General features: G+C 45.4%; 2 protein-coding genes across 4 annotated transcripts in view; both read left to right on the top strand.

The window, feature by feature from the left end:
- Positions 1-37: 37 nt before the first annotated feature.
- On the top strand, positions 38-5,941 carry LOC126533159 (uncharacterized). 3 transcript variants are annotated; one of them, XM_055071873.2, is made up of 8 exons: positions 38-151; positions 603-641; positions 1,947-2,066; positions 2,167-2,250; positions 3,304-3,365; positions 3,922-4,230; positions 4,744-4,834; positions 5,482-5,941. In XM_055071873.2, the coding sequence occupies exons 2-7, from the start codon at positions 633-635 to the stop codon at positions 4,808-4,810; spliced, it is 651 nt and encodes a 216-aa protein (XP_054927848.1). In that variant the 5' UTR covers positions 38-151; positions 603-632; the 3' UTR covers positions 4,811-4,834; positions 5,482-5,941. The 3 variants fall into 3 exon arrangements, with proteins under 3 accessions (XP_054927848.1, XP_054927849.1, XP_054927847.1); XM_055071874.2 differs by lacking the exon at positions 5,482-5,941 and adding an exon at positions 4,981-5,332 and having other exon boundaries at positions 40-151; positions 3,922-4,164; XM_055071872.2 differs by lacking the exon at positions 5,482-5,941 and adding an exon at positions 4,981-5,332 and having other exon boundaries at positions 40-151.
- Positions 5,942-6,032: 91 nt separating this feature from the next.
- Positions 6,033-21,913, top strand: part of LOC126533160 (zinc transporter 6-like) — a 23,507-nt gene continuing 7,626 nt past the window's right edge. Inside the window, exons 1-11 of the mRNA XM_050180430.3 lie at positions 6,033-8,383; positions 8,657-8,743; positions 9,633-9,717; positions 9,822-9,864; positions 11,386-11,451; positions 12,243-12,323; positions 13,094-13,129; positions 14,277-14,420; positions 15,707-15,826; positions 16,967-17,069; positions 18,556-18,672. Of these exons, the coding sequence (XP_050036387.1) occupies positions 8,315-8,383; positions 8,657-8,743; positions 9,633-9,717; positions 9,822-9,864; positions 11,386-11,451; positions 12,243-12,323; positions 13,094-13,129; positions 14,277-14,420; positions 15,707-15,826; positions 16,967-17,069; positions 18,556-18,672 (951 nt within the window). The 5' untranslated portion in view covers positions 6,033-8,314. The remainder of the gene's footprint in view (positions 8,384-8,656; positions 8,744-9,632; positions 9,718-9,821; positions 9,865-11,385; positions 11,452-12,242; positions 12,324-13,093; positions 13,130-14,276; positions 14,421-15,706; positions 15,827-16,966; positions 17,070-18,555; positions 18,673-21,913) is intronic.

Below are 21,913 nucleotides of genomic sequence, written 5' to 3'. Positions count from 1 at the left end.
ACAGAGTGCATTGTGGGATAGAACATTTTTAGTTAGGAAGGTAGCCCGGAAAACAACGCCATTTTTCGCGCCAAGCCCGTACGTGGTTGTTGCGTCGTTGCGAGGCTCGTGCCGTTGATTTTGCCATTGACTAGAACCTTGCTTTGAGCAGGTGAGTAATGGTCTTTCAAACCTACTGACTCTTACTATGCGAAGGATTGTAGTGTTAAGCGGCAGGACATTTAGTAAACGCACGTATTCTGCACCGGCGAACTTCACTTCAACGCAATCCATTGTTGCTAAGCCTAAGCGAGGTGTGCTGACGCCGGGTGACTGACGGAAGAGGAAGAAAATAGTGATTTTAACTTTTCTTTTTGTTGAAGTCTGTGCGCCGCCCACGCTGTTGCGGACCGCGCGTTATCGTTCGGCACCACTTCTGTGCTACCGTTGGCTTCTAGCCGGCGTGGCGCTTGCGCGGTTGCTAAGCCTTGTTACTCCCGGCGTGCTCCTCACGCTCGCTCAAATTTAGTGCTACTGCTGTCTTCACCTAGGCACATCGCCTTGCCGTGTGCGGCAGCCCGTGGCATCAGTGCATATTTCATCAACTCGACTTTGTTCCGCAGGTTTTGCCGCCCTTCAGCGGTTCGTCCAGCATGGCGCCGGTAAGTGCCTTGATCGAGGCATTTTTGTTCTCCTTTGTGTTAGTTGCGCTAGCCCTGAACCAGTTCGGTTCACCCCAAGTCCGTTGGGAGTAGTTGGACTGGCGTGCTGTCGCTATTTCCGAGTGCGCCGTACACTTCAGTTTGGCACTCCGTGTGTTTTCCTTGGCTTCGCGCGCCTAGGCGCAACTGTATGCGCTGGACGCTGCCGTTGTCTCCCTTTGCCAAGATATCGTATGGACATTCATTGGCCAGTGATGACCTTGCGTGGACTTAGCACGACACGTTCGTTGTACTAGCAGTATTGCCAAACAGTCGGACGTAGTTTTTATAAAACTAGCACTAATAGCCGAGGTATCCTTCGAACAGCTTGCGCTCAGCATTAGTAGTGATCCACGCTTATTGTGCTTTCAATTGAAAGTTACTCTGGTTACGGTTGTATTTGTTGCCAAATTTTGCTAGTTTCGATCAGGTTTGGTTTAGAACTGCCGAAATTCGCGTAAGTTGTGCATGCTAGCAATACAACCCGGATTTCGGAGTACCAGTTTGAAAAGTAACACTTGATTCGTCTTCCTAACGGTTAAAATTTAAAAATGCAGCGTTTTCTAACAGGCGGGAACAGAATTTAGCGGTATCTGCGAACACGTGCCAAGCTGCTTCCCCTCCCCCTTTTTTTTTCGTGCTTCCGGAGCAAATGCTGTGTCGGCACTGCGCATGCGCGTCCCGTAAAGAACTCAATAGGTCAGTAGGCGGTACGCAGAACTCGCATAAGTTACCAGCCACCTGCACAATCCTTTCAACAACCGTGCAGTGTGCCTCATATACCATCCCGAGTGAGCAGTGCAGCAGCGACTCCATCAATGTGCCTTGTTTTGCACTGTTCATGTGATGGTGTGGTATGTTCTCACCTCCAAGGCATTTTTGTTAACATAGTCTCGAACTTGTGCCTTCCGAGTTCAGCAAACACACTTGTCTATTCCTTTAACTTCATAAACGTTTCTCCTTGTCTGCCAGAGATGTTGCTGCGTCGAAGAGCAAATCGCAAGTTTATAGCATCCCTACAGAACAGTCCATGATAATGAATGTCAGACATGGAATACATGGATAACTCGAAGTATTCACTTTTTTTTTTTTTTGCATTCCATTGTAGTGCTTAAATTCTAAGGTTGGCAGGTCTGCATGTGTTCAATATCCACGTTATAGGCAGACTTCGGAAGTAATGTCCCATTTTGGCTTTTATTACTTGCCTAATTGCAATGTGTGTGGCATCGGCAGTGTTGCTAAGGGGTTTTGCCTTTTTCTTTGCAGAGGACAAAGCTTTTTGTAGGCCACCTGCCAGACGGCCTTCGCACAGAGGAACTTTCAGAGCTCTTCGCCAAGTATGGCACAGTGACTGAGTGCGATGTCATCAATAAGTATGGCTTTGTGGTGAGTGTACTTGCATATACTAGACTTTTGGCACTCATCTCCGAGCAATTGATGCATGGGCAACATTGTGTAACACTGAGGTACCCTGTGCATTTTGCAGCACATGGCCACAGAGGAGCAGGCAGAAGAAGCTCTCAAGAATTTGAACAACTACAACTTCATGGGTTCCACACTCTCTGTTGAGGTGAGTGGTAGCTTTTGAGAAGCTATTGAAAGTAGCACGCTTGCTGCAAGCATTTGGGTTTCAGAACTAAACTGTTTCCCCAATGTTTAGAAGGGTGCCACTCTTCCTGGTGGTCTGCAGCTTTAACTGTTGGCAATGTAATGTAGCTGCCAAACAGTCGCATGGACCCTTACTTTTTGCTTTATATGGTCCTGGCCCATTAGTCTGGCTACTGCTTACTAGTTTTTTATATATGTGTATATATATATATATATATATATATATATATATATATATATATATATATATATACTTGCCAGATTTTTAGCTTGTTTAAGTTTCTTTGTTGACACCCATGTATTACTATTTTTCATTTGTGTCTACCATAGGCCAATAATGTTCATAAAGAATAGAAATGCTAATCTAGTAAGACTAACCTACGCAAGCAGTAGAAACAGCAATTTATAGCCAATGTGTAGCTGCACTCAAGATTAAGGGTGCCATGGTGAATATCTCGGGAATATACACCTGAAGACTTGTAGTGCTGGTTGTTGCTGTGACTATTAAAATAGCACAGTGCCTTCAGAACAAAGCCTGTAAATCTAAAACTAAACATTACATGTAATCATTCTTTCAGTACTACTTAAATGTTGCACAATCGAAGCCCCAATATGCTATACCAACAGGCCCAGTCTTCAACCTTGACTACTACAGTATTTTCGAAGTTAAAGTTAGCAGGCTTGCTGCTGATATGTGTGTGCACACATGGTTTTTCTTTGTTGAACCCAAAAAGACAACTGCCAAGCCAGAGGGGTTGCGTTTGTTTACATCCTGAAGACGCGGTTAAAATTTCTGGTATGTGTGCCGCATCCTGCGGATGGCTGCTGATTTGTGGCAGCCATCCTTCAATTTGTGGCTATATAATGGTGGTCTCTAAACAAGTAACGTAACCCTCTAATAGGCTTACACAATTTTTTAGAGATCCCACAGCTGTGCACTTCGATTGGCAAAAGAAAGCCTTCGTCTTTTGTTCTCGGGACTTGATGCCAAAAAAAATTTTTTTTTTTCTGCCAGCGTTCCACAAGCAAGTTTCACCAAGAGCCTGGAGCACCTGGCAGAGCCAAGGGAGGACCAAGGTGAGCAGCACTGGTTTTTCTTAATTGTGTGCTGATATGTAAAAATAACATAACTAGCTTACCAGCAGAGGAAGGAAAGATTGCTGCAGGCATTTGCGTTGACCAGTCATGTCGGCAACTCTCTATATTTGTGTGCTAGTTACTGTGCCAGTACAGTCTTCAAACGAAATGCCGTCATTCATGCTTACAGCTTGTAGTACATTATCTTGTACTGTGAGAGTGCTTAGGAAACTTTCATATAAATTATGGAGAGTGCAATTAATTGCATATGCTGCTTCTTGCCTGTAGCACATATGCATACTACGACCCGGGCTACACAGAGTGCCTGTAAGTGTACTTGTTTGTTTAGAACTGTACTTCAAATATATGCTAGCACTGCAGCATTATATAGCCTGCTTTGCAGCTTGAATTTGGTTACCGCTAACATAGACTATACAGCACCAATTTTCTTCCTAGCACATTGTTTATGCAGTAAGTATGCAAGCTATTTTCTGTTCATCAGTACTTTTCATAGCTCTTGCAAGGAGAATTAAAGCTTGCCCTTTATGGTTTTCAGTCGACCACCCTACGGCCAGGGCATGCAGAGGAACGGCTATGACGGAAGGCCTTCTGGAGGCTACTACAACGGCGGACCAGGTGGTTATGCTGACTACCGCCGGGGCGGTGACTTCTATGACCGGGCCCCATACAGGGCCATGGTAGACAGGCCACGTCCCTACCCAGCCCCGTACGAGCGCCGGGACGACCCCTACGCACCACGACGCCCACCCCCGGGACCCCCCTCCATGGGACCTGACATGTACGAGCGGAGGCCGGCTCCAGACTATGCCCTCTACAGCCGCCGGTCGCCTCCCCCTGCCTCAGGGTCAGCGGGCACTGTCGTTTAGCCTGTCTTGAGGCAGGCAGTGCCTTTGTAAAAAATAGTGGGAGGCTTAACTGAGGCATTACTTTAAAGCAACTCTGGAGGCTTGCTTATCTAAATTACAGCTGAGGCGGTGTACTCATTTGGCCCTTTTGCTGCTGGTTTCATACGATGGAACTAGCAACTCTAATGTGCTTCGAAATTGTAGTCCAGGGGGGGTATTCTGTAAAGGTCCACCTAGTGGACTGTCCATTTTGGGCGCTGCTGATTGGATGCACCTGTATGAGAGGAGGAGACGAGCGGCCCTTGCCAATCAGCAGCAGCCAAAATGGACAGTCCACTAGGTGGACTCTTACAGAATACCCTCCACCTGAGCGTGTAGCCCCAGTTTGCTAGGTGTTAATGCACATGAGGAATATTCAAAGGGACAGGTGTTGCTTTGGCTTGCATGCGCAGTTTTTGTAATGCCTGTAGTGCAATGCTGTTCCTTTGCCTACAAGTCTCGCTCTTTTACAGGTACAGTTGGGGTGCCGGCTATGGGTCATCCGACCGCATGGGCGGCTACTCCTATGGCGGCTACTAGGCGCCACTGGTCTCCCCCAAACAGGTGAGTGAAGTGCCCGCTGCACTGTGGCAGTTTGGCAGGCGCGTATAGTATGCTGCGCGCATGCTGTGTCGCGTCGACTAGCCGCAGTGGCGCGTGACTTCGCTTGCGCAGCGCGTGACTTGTCGCCTTTGCCTCCTCCCCCGCAGCGACGACCCGTGGGACGGTTACGCTAGCGCTCGGTCGGAGGTAGCGTGCGGCGGCTAGCGCCCCCTCGCCGCGTGATGACCGCCCGACCCTTTGCGAAGCCCGACCGCTGGACCGCCTGCGTGTACCGGGGCACCTGAGCCCTCCGCCTCCTCACGTCACCCATACTTAACCTGGCCACACACCGTCGCCAGCGTCTCACTCTGTTCCATTATTTTTGTTTGTTGTGTACACCACCTCCACCACCACCTCATGTCTCGTCCGAATGCAGTCGCTGCCCGAGGGGAGCGGGCCAGTTTTACTAAAGAGTCGTCGTCTCTTCTCTCAATAAATGTCCATGGTCGCCAACAGGCACCCCGTCTCGAGAGTTACTGCTGCTGAGTGCGCTCGTGTGACAGACCCGCCGAACTCCGTACGCCGCTCTCGAGGCATTTGTACGCTGTCGGTTGCTTCGGGTAGTGCCCCGGCCACTCACAGAATGTTCCCCTCCCACCTTTTTGCAGCCTGCCTTACAGGTGTCTCCTACACACACACACTACTGCCACCACTGGGTGTTTTGGTAAGTTTTTGCAAGGCCCTCTCTTGGCCCAACCCCACCTCCTGTTCCAGGATTGTTCGGTGCGGTGGCTCAACGGCTATGGCGTTCTGCTGCCAAGCTCGACACACGATTCCCGGCAGCTGCAGTTCCATCAGCTAATACAGAAAATGCCCGTGTGCTGGCATTGCAGTGCACGTCAAAACATCAGCTAGTTAATGTGGAGCCTACCGCCGAGAGTTTAAGGAAGGTTGGTAATTGGCAACTTCAAAGGAGGTGCAGTGGCAAAGGTGAATACAGTAGTGCAGGGATAAGTGACAGGAATACTGTTAATGTGTGCAGAAGTGGATGGTTGCTTTGCTAAAGAGTAAGATCTCTGTCTTTGGAGGGAATGTTTGTGAATAAAAGGTTTTTGAAGGTATTCTGTGCATGTGTGTCTGGCTGAATACTCTCCTGGGGATTAAGTACTACTTCTGAAGGCTGGCATCGTCAAGGTGGAATACTGAAATAGCCCTGCGAAATTCCAGTCGCCATACTCTACCTGAGCAGTTGCAAGTAATACTGTGTAGCGTGCTGGAGCCCAAGCTGCAGCAAGTAACGTGTGAGCTGTGGAGCATCGTGCAAGGTCGAATACTACTGTAATGCGGAGCCGTGCGAGCCTGGAGCATCGGACTGCAAATTCCGTGAGCTATCCCACCCTGCACCGAGGGATGTTACTTCAGGTAGGATGGTGGGCAAGTGCTGGAGTAAGTAACTGTTAGGTCCAGGGGAGAGCGCCAAGCAGTGTGCGATCCGACACTGAAGGCTGCAATCGGGCGGACATTACCTTCAGAAAATGCGGGTTCGCGTGGAAGACCACAAAGCATCGGACAAGCAATGTGATTCGGGTAATGCAATGGCCACGATTGTGTAGTCTGAGGTGGTCGAATCACATTTGGTATCGTACTAAAATACTGGTTCTCTATACGTGCCACTTTCGCACTGCAGGGCAGAAAGTTTCGTTGGGGGAGAGGGCAACTTAACCGAAGAGTTGCTGTTAATCGAACTAACGTTGAATTAAAAAAAAAAAAAATACAGGAGTGGACGAAAAAGGTGATTGAAACTAGTTGCGATTAACTTGCGCAACACTTAGCGACAGGTTTTCCCAAGATTCGCTGCGGTACCGTAGATTATCTATCTTTCACTTATGGTAATTAACGGTCGGTTGCTGTGAAACGCGCGGTGTTGCCGGTAGGGCTACTCGGCCGTGATTGTTTCCCTGCGCCAAGGAGCCACCAGTGTAGATATTTGGGCTTCATGTAACATTTTGCAGTTTCTCTGTAGCGCAAATAGCACAGGGACGTGCAAGAGAACAGCGGCGGTGTGTGTGTTTATTTTTGTTTTCCTCTACTACGTCCTTGTGATATTTGCGCTACAGGGGAAAATGCAAAGGGGCCAATCGCAATCTAAAGTGCGCCGTGTGACAACCATTTAATACCAGATTACTATTCGAAGCGTCGAATGAGATCGCGGTTCCTGCGAAAATGTCATGTAGCAGTCGACAGGTCGCTTAGAGGCGACCGATTTACTGCAAATTCGGCAGTACTTCGTGCGACTGCGCGGCAGTGATGTCGTTGATGGCTCATAGGCTTATTAAGGATATGGAGTTGGGGAATTGGGAGATGAGGACAGGCCCAACAATGCCTTTCTCCATGGCCCTGTTACCGAGGAATGCTTCCCCGCACGGTTATACCATGCGGAGAATGCCAGATTCCGTAGCAATCCACGAAGCTGGCTACTAGCCCCTATGCTTTCGTCGGAGCACTGCATCCTATTAGATTTGGGCAGTCCCACAGAAATTGTCGGATGGTCGGCACAGCTGCCGTTTGCATCCTGGGCAACCTGTTAGTATGGGCAATGGTATGGGCGGCAGCTCTTCCACCGTGTTGTCAGGAACACTGCTTTCCTTGAGAGCTGCAGTACGCCCCCATTTCCGTCATCTTGCAGGGGCACACAAGTTGCTACGCCGCTGCGGCGGTTAGTTACTATGTATGCTTTAGTACCATATACATTTTATGTTAAAGGTTCGTACAGCGCTCGCAGCGGCGTGAGCCGCTTCGTTCCCTGGTACGCCACAACGGCCGGGAACCTACCACACCCAAGGTTCAACCGTGCGCCGCCTCTTGCTACCTCGACGATCTTCCTTGCGATGGGGTAGGATGGGGTCACTGTGGGGGGCGCGTAATATGCGCACCTAGGCGGTAAGGTTACATCTTTACTCGGATCACACTGGTACGACAGGTGTTGCGACTCCCGAATTTCATTGTGCGACACGATCGAAGGAACGGTCCTTATTAACATGGCTACATGTGACGCGTCATGGTGGTTGCGTAGTTACCATGACGGTTAAAAGCGGTTGGGACATCCTTGTGGCTAGATGGCTCAACGATAATATTTGTTTGCGGTAACTTTGCACTCTATAGTTTGATTTTAGATTAAAATAACAAGCGCAGACTTGGAGACGCTGAGTCGTCCCAGGACGTAGAGCGCGGTGCAAGTAAATGTGCGAGGGGAGCCATGGGGAAGCGCGCTGCGAGGACTGATAGGTGCTCTGTGCTGCTCCATCCCGCCTCGACTCGCAACCTAGTGCAGTGAAATCGAAGGTGTTCTGTGCCACAACACCGCAAGGGGACCGTTACGTTCGTTTTGAGAACTACGCTGGTTTTCGTCCTCGTGCGATTGGCTTGGCAGCGCTGCAAAAATGAAAACGCCGTGAGCCGCTCGGACCTTGCCGACACCTGCGCTTGTGCATCACAGTCGCAATGCAGAACGAGCTGCCGGATCTGAGGCAACGTGTTGCGCCGATGAACTCCAAGGATGAGCACCCTACGGTAAGTTGCAACTAGATGAAACCTGCGCGTGATGATGAAGCGTGCCGGCGATTGCGCGTGCTTAGTCAAGTGTCGCGGGAATCTAGATTTGACTGCTCGAGCGTCCTAGAAATCGCGGACGCCACAAGACCAAAAATGAAAGTAGTGGATACGTGGAGACTATACTTGCGCTGCCGCCATTCACTGCTGTAGTAATAAAGATATAGATCGTGCGTGAGTGAGCATGTCTTCGGTCAGTATTTACTCAACGCGCCCACATCTTTTTTTTTTCAGGGCCTATTCCAACCCTTCAGGAAGCCCGCTCTCGGCTTGGTTGGCACCCTCCTGACTGAATTGCGGCCTGTCATGAAGGAACCTTCAGTAAGTTTTGCGGCGTGTTGTCAAACGCTCGCGTGAACGCATGACGCGATATAAGTGCTCGTCACAAATGTTGCACTTGTTCGGTCCTGGCCGCGGCGGCCGCATTTTGGTGGGGGCGAAATGCAGAAACGCTTGTGTACTTAGATTTTTAGTTGCACACGTTAAAGAACCCCAGCTGTTCAAAATTAATACGGAGTCTCCCGCTACGGCGTGCCTTTCGTGGTTTTGGGAAGGAAAACCACTCAATTTAATTAATAATTAATTTAATCAATCTTACATACCTTCTAGTTTTCAGTATATTTAATTTTATTTGTTTACTCTCGGGGCCGTACAGCTAGCTGCTAAAGAGAGGAGTGAAAATACACAAAATAAACAAGACTGACAAAGCAGCAGATAGGCACAGAAAGGCTTGAATGCGTCGTGATCGGGGAACACCAGAAGGTGATTCCAGCCTTGACTTGTCTTAGGAATGAAATCTTCAAAGTACACCTTGCTGTTATCTGTGCAACATGTTACACTGCAACTTTAACTCATAACTAATTTCTGCAGAATATAATTGCCTCAGTGACAGTACCTACCACTGATATGCCGTCAGTAGTAATGACAACTCAATGACACTACTTGCGTGGTTTCATGCATAGAAACTCATTGATGAAAATGGCATGTTAGCAGAAAGCGTGCAGAGATATGCAAGGGCTGTGGTCTAGCTGAGATTCTCTCTATGGCATCAGTGGCAGAAATATGTGTTGGTTTTCCTTTCATGTTCATTTCTGTGCTGATGGTGCATGTAATTAGTTATGTGCCTTGCTTATGTGCACGCTACCTGCACCCTAACCCAGAGCTCTGGCAAATAAAATGCACTGAAAAATTCAATGTGTCTTCTGTGTAGGCAAAGAAGGTCATGTGGCTGATGGTAGGAAACATTATGTGTAGCTCCGTTCTATCATACTGGAGCCGGTCGTCTGGGAGTCTAGGTGAGATGTATTGATCATAGCGCTTCTCCATGCTTAAAAATTTGTTTCTCTTAATTTTTCAATTTTCCTATGCATTAGAGCCTAATTCTGCGTTTTTGTTGCAGCGCTTGGTGCTTTTACCCAGCTGACACTCTTTGACCTGCTCTGGTGAGCATTACATGGTGATTTTGTCTAATAGCCTTTGCCGTCCTGAAAGGAATAAGTATGTTTGCATAAAAATTGTCAAAATAATTTTAGTAGCAGTGTAGGGTATTTCTTGCTTTACAGAACAGCATCAGTGCCTCAGCTTGGAAATCAAGCAAGGCTTAGTAGGAACAGGGTAGTTAATAATCCATGATAACCAGAGATGCAGCACGAAAGCAAGACGAAGCCAACCATTAGGACTGATGTCTTTCACACACAAATTCACAATGTGATTTCCATAAATGAGAATGTCACAGCGCAGTTTCACATGCACCGATTGTGGTGGCTGCGATTTTCACATTTGTGAGCACCTAGGGAAAAACTGAATTATTCATGGCACCCTGTGTTGGTGAAACCAAAGTAAATCAATCTAGAAACTGTTGTCATGTGTGCCATTTCTTCTCTGACCTCAATGATGCGTCTGACTGTACGCATGCTTATTGGCTCCCCGTCCATGCCGCATGTGTGATTTCACAAGGAAGCTCAGCACCTCTGAATGTCGAAAAAATTACATGAACAAAGGGGCCACCCGATTTTCCCACAATTTCAAAATTGTACCCACTAAAATGGGCTTGTTGCAGACAGGTGCTTGTCTATAGTAGAACTCTAGCTTGAGCCAGTTGGTCAGACATGCTGGAACACTGAATACGGAAAAAAAAAAATGCTAAAAATAAGCGGAGCAAGAAACACGCATTGACAGAACAAGCATTGACTACCAATTGATTTGATCACGCTAATAACCCCATTCTTCACAAGGTAGCAAGTACTGCACCAACAGGAGCAGAAGAACCTTAACAGACCAACAGCAGAAGCTTTAGCACACAAACTAAATAATGTGGACAGCAATGGCTTACTGACAGGTACAGGGCCTGACATTAAGTGGGGCCAATATTACAGGTAAAGCACAGTCAATGTTGGCCCAACGTAGCACCTGTGTGTGTGACACCCGCTGTGGTTGCTTAGTGGCTATGGTGTTGGGCTGCTAAGCATGAGGTCGTGGGATCGAATCCCGGCCATGGCAGCTGCATTTCGATGGGGGCAAAATGTGAAAACACCCATGTACTTAGATTTAAGTGCACGTTAAAGAATCCTAAGTGGTCCAAATTTCCGGAGTCCCCTGCTGCGGCATGCCTCATAATCAGATCGTGGTTTTGGCACGTAAAAGCCCATAATTTTTTTTTTAGCACCAGTGCATCCTAATGTGTGGTCAGTCTGGCCCCATATGTTGGGTTTACATTGGCTCTGCTTCTTGTGCTCGCAGGGTGTCTTCAGTTGGGTTCAACTGCCTACAGAGTTAAAACTTGAATAAACTAAAAGCAAATTGATGCAATAATTTTTGTCAGCTGCTCTCATTGAGATGCAACTTAGTGCTCACGGCAAGCGTTGAACATTTTGCCTACTGTGTTGGCTGCATATTCTGCATGTGAATGTTTGCAACAGTAGCAGTTCTCTGAAAGAATATTTCTTTTTCTCCACTCTCTATAGTTTAGGGAATTGCTTGCTGGGCATGTGGGTGTCTCAGCAAAAGCCGGGACCAACCTACAGCTTTGGGTAAGTCTTGCCATTGAAATGTGTATTTGTTTACGTGGTGTGAAGCCGATTTCCTTGTATGTGATGAGCCTTGTTCAAGAAGTCATTGCTGCTAATTAGCATCCCTGTCTTCCCATCAGCTAACTAGTTGGAAAGCAGCACAACCTTTTGACATGTGTTATAGTTATCTATCGCTTGCATAGTGTTTGATATTTTCCCTTCTTATTTATTTGTTTACCTTATTTGCATGTAAATAATGTGGCCACGAACACAATGCGAAGGTAGACTTTTGGTAGATTCTAAAAAAAAAGTATGTGCTACAGTAATAATGCGTAGGGATGCCACAAACAAACAGGAAGCGTGCATAAAGCGGATGCTTGCTGAGTGCTTTATTCATCCTTTCTGTGAACTTCTGTTGCAAAATACAGTAAAAAAAACGGGTGCATGAACATTTTACTTGTCACGACTGGCATATTTGTCGGTGAGAACGGAGTCGTTTATACCAGCAATGTTATTGGACAGGCTCGAAGTGCCCGTGGCATAATCAAAAATGTTGAAGCAGTCTTCAGTTGCTTGTGTTCGAACACACATTTAGTAATTGGTGAAGGGTCAAACAGGCAGTTGGTAGAGGTCAACATCTCGTGGTGCAAAAATTAAGGGCGAATGAACTCGTCATTGAAAATGTGACCAAGAAAAGCATTAGCAGCACTAGTCTGAAGTTATGATCTATTTTGGTTCAGTTCACATTATTTTAGGACATCTGTTGTTGGGTGTTTAGAGAATGTGTGACACACTTCCTTCTCTCAATCCAGGTACAGAAGATGGGAAGTCTTAGCCATCTTGGCCAGCACAATATTGTCGCAACTTGGCTCGTTTTTAGTGTTGAAGGAAAGGTAAGCACTGTGCAACCAAATTTTTACATAAGTTGCCACTAGCAACTGTTTGTGCTGTACATCACAATTGCTAGAATGTACAGGGGCCGACAAAAGTGGTATACTCCACGCAGCGCGTGCCCGAGCAACGGCAAACTGCATCGCAACGCCACCTACAGGCAGCATCTGGGATCGAGACAGCCAATCGGTGCCCTTTATTATCTGCAGGCATGTCGATCCCAGATGCCGCCTGTAGATGGCGTCGCGATGCAGTGTACCACTTTTGTCGGCGCCTGTACCTGCAAGTTGAGTTCCGAGCTGTGCTCATAGCTTCAATCTGTTCATAGAGTTTGCATCAGCATACAGAGCTCAGAACTGCTAATCCTGACATGAGAGCACATTAAAGGGACACTGTTTTATTCCACCAGAAACATTCTAAAAGGTGACGGTGGAGATTTCCGAGAAAAGCTGCTGATTGCAGTTTTAAGAGCCTTGGGAACCTCTTTGTGGCAGTGTGCAAATGCAAAAAAAAAAAAAGATTTTAAAAGATCAAATACACCTCGATGGAAAGAACAGCAGAATTATTGTTTTGCAGTGAACTCTTCCTAAATGACAAAAGAAAGTCATATTAGTACATGCATACACAACGCTTAACATTGGCAGTGAACAAAATGGAAATGATATAGGTGCTGTCTACTACAAAACATCCCACAATACTTAATATGAAAATATGAGTACTGTTTTGGTTTATTACATAGGTAGCTGAAATGTGACTTCCGTATGTTTTTCAGTTTGGAGAGGCTGCTGGAGCCAGTTGATGTTCACAGGTGAGGAGGGATGCTGCCCATTTTTCTTACAGACCTTTGTGCAATTACCGCAGGTTTTTATATGCACAAATATTTGTTGCCATGGCAGAAAACGTTACGATACGCTGACTGTTTATGAGTGGCATCCAGTTAACTGGTTATTACTGCATGCAACTATTTGATTGTTCTATCAATTAATGGATGGCAGTTAAATTGGGGCAGTTCCTGCTCAGCAAAACCTGCTCTCACGAGTATGTGATAGGTTGTCAATGTTATGGTCCAAACAGTGTCATTGCCTTTCCTGCCGCCACCTTTTCCTGTGTCACAGCATGCACACAGCAGGTTTACAGAGTCGTTCACTCTTAGGGGAAACACTTTATCAGCTCTCAAATACTTACGGCAGTCTATATTTGGAACCTAAGCCCACTGATTAGCCTTTCACTGAAAGATACCTAATCTAGGTGTCTTACAGGTCACATATTCCCCAATAAATTAGAATACTCATAGAGGCTTTACTGCAATAATTGCTAATGGAGCTGTTGCCCCTGAGTGGGAATGATGCGTCAGGACAAGGCTGATTTCTCCCTTCTAATGCCTTCCTTGTTAACAAGGCAACAGTGTTTATTTATTTATTTATTTATTTATTTATTTATTTATTTATTTATTTATTATACCACTCTGGGGGCTCCATGGAGGGGACAGTGAATGTATGTGTTTGTATTTCATGGCAAGGACCGGGTTGTCTGCATGATCATTTGTTCCTGTTTACTTTTCTTGTATCTTTAGTTATGTCCCCGTGTACTACCACACAAGTAACTCCTATTATTTTTTTAATGTCTGTTTTACTTTCTTCTTCGTATTCTCTTACGCTTACCCATGTCAACAGTTCAGATCTCCACTGGAAAGTGGATGACAGTTACAATGCCTGCGGCTCTTGTTCTCCTTCCTCCTTTTTTTGTCTTTCTATATACAAGAAACTACTGAGGAGGGTTTACAGTAATATTACAGTACTAGAGCATGAACACAGTGCAGTAACTCGTAAACATAGCAACAAATATGCACATTATACAATTATTATGCAGGGTTTGTAGAGACCAAATAAAGACTTTATTCCTTGGAAAATCTTTCATCATCGCAAGGATGGTCATGCACTGTCTCCTGTTGTCAGTGGTCGTCTGCTCCCAGGTATGGTGCTGGGTCTGTGCTGGCACTTGCTGGTACAGCTGAGTGTACAGCAGCCATCGCTGGCCAGCGTCCTGCAGGCGTCCAGTTCCAGTTGGCTCCAGGAGCATCTGACCGACATTAGCCATAGGTGAGGCTGCAACGACGGATGGGAAGGTCAAACTGTGTTCTGCAAAATATTGTCCACCAGAAAGCCTGGCTCAAACAAGAGCGTAAAATTCCCTGATTTTCATAGGGGCAAGCTGTTGAACTGCTGTTTATCTACCTATACGAATGCAATTCACTTAGCCTGAACTTAGCCACTGAATACATATATCCTTGTATACAGTGAAACCTCATTAAACTGCAGTTGGCCGGAGCTCGGAAAAAGTACGTCTAAACGGTAGTACTACTTAACCAAAATAGCATGAGATCGCCCACTTTCTTGTCAAAAACGGAACTCTGTGAGAGTGCGATGAAGGAGAATAAACATGCAGTATTTATTCACTTCGTGCGACAAAAGTGTTATATTCGTTTGATGCCAAGGCGGCCTAGCAGTGACGACAGCGGCCTCAAACTTACTGAAGCTGCAAGCCAGCTTTTCAGCCAGCTCCCTTTTCTTGGCAAACACTTGCATGGCAGATTCCTCGTTGATGTTGCACATTCTCCATGCACGGGCACGGCAGCGTTGCAGAAGTCTCGGGGCACCTCTTTCATTGCGGGGTGCTGTTTTCTTCGTGATTTTACCATTTGTGAGGCTGACGTAATGCGCAGCTTCTGTCACTGTCGGGCCTGAATTGCCCATCCTGTCGCTTTCTATGTCGTCCTCATCACTGTCACTAGGTGACACTTAGGCAACAACAGAGGCAACGATGGCGAAAAGTCAAACCTCGTAGCTGACATCTCTTCACGGTCGCAGCAGTGCTGTCGAGCAACTTCTTTGCATTCCAAATGCCACACCGTAGCCTTCTTGTTCTTGTTCCCGTAGTCAACAGTAGACCCATGTCGCGTGCCAGAGCCGACTTCTTCGTGTCACATTCGATAGCACAAGCGATGTCTAATTTTTCTTCTATGCTGAGCACCAGGTGTCTTTCTTATCCGAGCTTCAGCATGACGCGAGTCGTTGCTTGCACGATGCCACAACGCTCTCATAGAATAAAGAACCAACTTTAGAGAAGGGAAACTGTACCTTCCGCAGTGGTACGAAAGTAAGCAGCGCCAGTGTATGGAACTTATCAGGGTGGACGCCAGATGGCGCTGCTTAACCAGGAAGCAGAAGTGCAGTTGTTTTTTTTTTTAGAGTGAAATCTGCATCTGAGACTTGTCTGTTTGCAATGCCCAATCCTTGTGAGGGGACCATTACATTGTTGTGCTACCAGCTTCCTTCCGGAGAAAAAGTCTTGTAACTGCTACTTTGCCCCTTGTTACTGTGCGCAGCGTGTGCAGTGTGGTGCCAGGGCTCTCTGGACTGTTGCTGCCCCGTCTGAATCCCATCCTTCTCCTGGGGTGGGCCGAGGCATGCCTTCTCCTGCTCTGCCATACGCTGCTGCTTTCCTAGTAAGTAGGTAGCTTCCGTGCGTGCTAATTGGCACCTGTATGGTCTCTTAGCTAACTACTGTAATGGCATGAACTATTTCCTGCCCTCCGGACATTACCTTGCCCTTTTTTCTTTTCAAGCAAGAATGCAATGTGCAAAATAAATTACATTAAGAAAATGTGATTCTTTTTCAGACAGGGGTAGCTATGGTGTGCTGATTAATTCGGCACCTGAACTTACCCAAACTTGGTACCCAAATGGTAGCGAGAGTGGGTTCCATGTGCATGAGCATGTTGTTGCTAGTTGTGTCTGAAGAGTAAGCTTTTCTGAATCTGGTTTTTAGGATGGCTCTCTTTGTCTGCACCTCTTTGTCAGCCTTGCTCCCCACTGGTTCCGTGTGCTTCACATACGTATTTGTGCATTAGTCCTCATTTCAGCATCAATGAGGGCCTTTTACGTAAAGTCCCTCATATCTTGTTCGTGCAGGTTGTATGTTGTCTAATACCGACGTGTAGAGGTGCCCTCTCTGTGTCAGTGTGAGACATAAGGGAACTTTTTTAAATATGGTGAGACAGAGAACAGGTACAGTACTGTTTAGCACATTGCATGAAATACATATAGACTTGGAGAAGAGCAATGAACAATTGTTGGACGTGTGGCTGCGGTCCTTTGCCTGCTAGTTTCGGTCTAACGACCTTACAGTAGCTATGTGGGTGTTCAGTGCTCTGAAAAGGCCACCAAAATTCTTGGAAATCAACCTGATAATTCTATTTCCCTGCATTTGCACTTGCTCCAGCTGTAAGAGCCTTTCACTGCCTGCATTATGTTCAGAAAACACTGCTTATTTTAATGTATGTGAATGTTTTCATCTTTGTCATGTGTTCAGATGATTTCGTTTAGTACCTTCTCACACATAAAAATGTGTAGATATTATCATACAAGGAAACTATACGATTGCAGACGCTTATGCTTTTTTCACCCTTTGTTTAGAAATTGGCATGTTAGCAAATGACTTCTGTCTCGCAGTATATGCCTGGTCACGTCTCTAATATTTTCTAGGAAAATGATGACCATGCAATGAGTGCATTCTGGTTGCTTGATCAAAAGTTTTAAATGAAGCATTTCCAAAGGGCTATTGAATGTTGGTTGTTGCGGTGCAGTGGCTGGCAGCATGCTGACACCGTGACGGCGGTTCTTCTTGCCATCATGTGCTGTGCTACAATGCTACCCGTGAGCATCCACTGCGCCTGTGTTCTGCTTCAGGTAAGCAGCCGAGAGTCTCTTACTGCTTGGTCTTTTGAGTTAAATTGTGAACTAAAGGTCATGATTTAAAAACCAGAGTGTTATCTTAATGTAAAGGCAGCTGCTAGAATTTCTTTTGTTGAGATTGTTTGGCAGAATTAGCCGCTCTTAGCTCTGTGAAAAGCTTAAGGGAAATGACAAATAGTGTGCTGCATGTAAGAAAAATTTTGTGACAACTATGCTGCTGGGGATGGTGTGAAGTGTGGTCAAATGTAGTGAAATGTGAGTGCTTTCATGTGTTATCGATGGAGTTTCTGATGTGTGTTGAAGCCTAACTGTTTGCTTCATGTTTGTCTCGTCGCATTCTTTCTGTAAAGCTAAGATCTAGCCAGTAGTTGCTCTTGTCGGTGAATGTCAGGGTGTAGAGGTGGTGTGTATACAGTTAACGTCCGATTTTTCAGGCCCTCTAGAGACCGTGAGAACGTCTGGAAAATCGGATGCATGCCTTTTACGGCCCCCAACGGCTGAAATTGCCACGGGCACGTCTGAAATACCTCTGAAGGCCTGCCAGTGCGCCTATTAAGCACATTGGTTCTCGTACTGTTAGACGGCTGCTTCATGCGTGTGTTACTAAGGGATACAAACCGTATCCCGTGACAATTGCTCCTGCCCACACTTGATATGCTTCACTGCGTAGCAGTTCTGTATAGAGGCGATGTTGACCTTTGGGAATGCGTCATGCTTTTAGAGTTGTGAAGCCATTGGCGAGTATTACAAAGGCGGAGTCGGCGCCATTATTAACAGTGGTGAATTGTTTGAATGAAAAACACGGCACCGAACAGGAAGACAAGTGGTAGCAAACATCGAAGTAGCGAGGCCTAGAGTTGCTGTTTAGGGGGCTACAGCTGCCAACGGATCCGCATGCGAGAGCGCTTGTTTGAGATGGCGAGGCAATAAAACTGGCAGCGCTGGTGGCTTTGATTAATGCTGTTTCAGACCTGCTGTCGTGGCAAAAAGTCCAGAAAATCAGACGGTGAAGCTTTATTGCGTCCGAAATTTCAGGTGTTCATATACATTAACTCTGTTGGCATATGTGGTGGTGCTGCGAAGTCGACCGGAAAATTTATCGTTGACTGTAGTACTGGTTGCTATTAATTGGTAATCTACCCTGCCTTTACTGTACCATAGTGAATCATCATTTGATAATAGCTGATCAGTGCTGGAGGTCTGTGCACAGTATGCTGTGTAGATTGTCATTCTGCATGCTGCAGGTTTTTTCTAAACCGTGCAGAAATGTTCAGTGGCAGAGCATTTGCAGTGCTTTTGTACTGACTTCTTCTCTTGCCATGTTTACAACATACTGCAGTCTTTGGTTGAAGACCAAGCGTTGTGGCCCACTTAAAGTGATCGTAGCGTACTTAGAAGTTAAGGCTCTGCCAAATGGAAGCCTTGATGACAGGTTATGTTTTGCGTTATTACTGCAAACAGCGCTTCTCTGTGTGTGCAGACGACTCCACGGCACCTGTTAGGCCAGCTGGATAAATGTCTTCGGGAGGCGTCTACGTTGGATGGTGTGCTGGAGTTTCGACACGAGCTGTTCTGGACACTTGCCTTTGGCACACTGGTTAGTAGCTGAAACCTCATTTTACTAACACAATCTTCTTGCACATCGTCTTGAAGGCTTGTAAAGGTTTGTGAATATTTAAAAGGTGATATATTTTGTGACTTGGCACTTGCCCAATCACAATTCAGTTTGAGTCTGACCCTACATAGTTGTTCAAGGTATCCTTGTTTTCTAAGCATGCAAACATACTTATGATGCCTTTGGAACGTTTTAACTGATACATGATTAGAAACTATGCTGGTGGGAGCTGAACCCACAACTTTTGTGTGATTGCAAGTTGCTTTTTCTTCCACTTCCATTTTTGCTTTTCTTTATCAAAAATGTAAAGCAGGATGTCAAACTAAAAAAATGTGGTGTTTTGGTTCGGATTTAGTGCGCTCCAATTTCTTTCTGGTTCACTTATGGTTGATAAACATTTTTGACAGTTCGCGAACAGGCTCAGCACAGTAAACCTTATCCTACCCTATAACGAAATGCTGTGGATTGCTATTGACTTGTCTGCATAGTGGATGCCCAGGCTTTCTCAGGAGGGAAAAAATGACTTTTCTGAACCTGAAAGCCCTAAATCAATGTTTCTTACATGTAACAGCTATTACAGCCATACACATAAGGATGGTCATTTTAGGCAGTGTCATTGCAACAGAATGGTACAGTGCCTTGATGCGTCCTCTCTCACCCTGTGTTTGCCATTATTATCATCCGTACTGAGTACAGCCAGAGCAATGAAAATTTGTAGGGGTGTTCGAGCACAAAAATATTCCTAATTTTTTTTTTCTTTCTTTAAAAGCAATGATGCTTTTAAAAGTCAATCGCTTTTGCAATGGTTGTATGCTTTACCACATAGCACGAATGTAATGCGGTGGAGCTGACTTTAAATGATGTGGCGAAACAGACTTTACGAAACAGGCTCGTTTGTGCAACAACAGTTTTTTTTGCTAAAAATCGGCTACTCGTTAGATTTCGATTTTGTTTAGGAGCCCTAATATCATTCCTACTTTATTTTTTATACTTAGGCACATAGCAAGTGGGTGTGCATCTGATTCCGGGGTGTTAGAATAAGGCAAATATTGCCTATGAATCATGTGTATATTCTGACGTTTATTTCTGCATCTTGCTTAATTCGGCCTGCCGGATAATTCGATCAGTTTTAACGGTCCCAACATAGTCTAATTAATGGAAGTCGATTGTATTTTGTTTCGTCACAAGAACCAGTGCAGAAGGAAGGTAATGGGAAGCCTTATATATTGGTGATGAACAGGTACAGTGTGTTAGCAAGCCGTCTATTGCCCGTAGTAAGAAATAATTGCGGTTCTTAAAAGATAAGTTTCCATGTTAAATTGTATTCGGCCCTAATATAAAGATTTGTTTTGTTTTTTTACTTTCAATCTGTTTATTTTTTTTTTTACACGTATGTTTATTCTACATGAAATTACTTCTGTTGCACCTGGCTGGTTTGGGCTGCGCGTGCACAGCTTTTTGTTGTAGCCAGGTTGCTGATTGTTTATATATTTGTGTCGCTTTCGAATAAACTTTTAGTTGAGAGTCACTGCTTATGCTATGATCCTCTTTTCTTCATTCTCATCTTTTTAGCACTACTGGTTGTCAAATATATCCAAACTTGTACTGTTTAGCAAAGAAAGAAGCCAGCAAGTGACATTCTGCTCGGTTTTCTGCTCCTTGGCTTAATTAAAAGCGAATGAGGACATTGATGCTTCTGAACCATAAACAAGGACAGTTTGTGCTTAGCACTGACAATATTTGTTACGCAACTGTGTGGGGTGCAGAGTCTTGGCGCTGACTAAGTGCTGACGAAAAAGTCCAAATAATGTGTATTGTGCCAGGGAAAAGATTTCCAGCGATCAAAACGCATTGTACTCTGCTTTGAGGTGCCAAACATGCATTGAAATGTGGCAAGTAACAAATGCACATTTTCTGTGCCATTTAGAGCCGGTGTTACCGTGCACTGAGGTGACAGCATTCATTAGTGACCGCAGGGCAGGAACATGCATCTGTGCACAGGCCATGCGCCAAAGCGATCTTGGAGGTAATCTCTCTGCGGCAAGCCGAAATGGATAGTGTCTTCATGCGCACTTTGTTGTTCCCGCATGTCCTAGTGTTGGTGGTTGCATTGTTGGTCGCATTGTTGGCGGTCAATCCCGCATTGCAACTGCGAGTTTGTGGTCATCGAGTGAAATCTGTTGATGTTTGCCTAAGCACGCGTGACATCGATAAAACTAGGGACCTTACTTTGTGCAGTGTCATTGCAATCACCATCAATGCTCTGCCTTTCTGGCAAAACTGTGAATTTTCTATTTTTGTTTGTTTATTTTTGTTTTTTTTCTTAGGACCAATATTCCTGTCTTTTTGCACTTTGCTTTTCAATTTGTGGGCGTGGCTGTGGGCACTAAGCGTGGTAAGCTATGGCATCCAAGATTCATGGTGTCGTGCAGTGCAACACACACAGATCTTGGATGCCTTGATCCACGTTGATGCATTGCTTTCGGTGCGATCTGCTCCACACACACTGGCACTCATAACTGCGCTATAATGGCCTGACCTTCTTGCAATTTGTTTATAAGTGCTTACTAATAAGATAACATCCGCCAAGAATGCTCTTGAGAATTTTTGAAGCTGTTTTTAATGCTGAAACTTTAAAACCTCGAATTAACAAAACTCGCGATTCAGCAAAGTTTTTCACGGCAAGTACAACTTCATTATATTGAGGTTTGACTGTAAATGCAAGCGTCCCTGCTGAGGTAGCCATGTAGTTACCAGCATGCACCTATCGTTCATCCCCATCCTCAAACATAATTCAACTCGTGAATCATGGTGATGTTCTCGAGGGGTGCACCAAACGAAAAGTAAACACTTATGTATTAATAACCTGTTTGCACCCTATACACTTTTTCATAACCATTTCGTGTCAAACCGGTGACCATAATATTTTTTCCATTTCAGGTTTAGTTTGCATTCAGGCACATTCTAAGAATATTGGTTCGGATTTGGGTTCAATTCTGGCTAGAATTCTGGTTCAGGTATAGTTTTCGGTTCTTGTTCAGTTTGACACCCTGATATGAAGCTCCTATTGCAAAATTTAAGCATTAGTTATAATTTTTACATTTAATTAAGGCAAAACAGTCGAGTGCCCTGATTCTTTCCTTGACTTAATTGTTTTGACGTACTAGTTGTCAATAAATACCGAGCATCTCATTTTGCTGCATTCTTCTTAAAAAGCGTTGTT

The sequence above is a fragment of the Dermacentor andersoni genome, chromosome 7 (assembly GCF_023375885.2).
Source record: "Dermacentor andersoni chromosome 7, qqDerAnde1_hic_scaffold, whole genome shotgun sequence".
Lineage (NCBI taxonomy): Eukaryota > Metazoa > Arthropoda > Arachnida > Ixodida > Ixodidae > Dermacentor > Dermacentor andersoni.
This window is presented reverse-complemented; position numbering and strand designations above follow the sequence as displayed.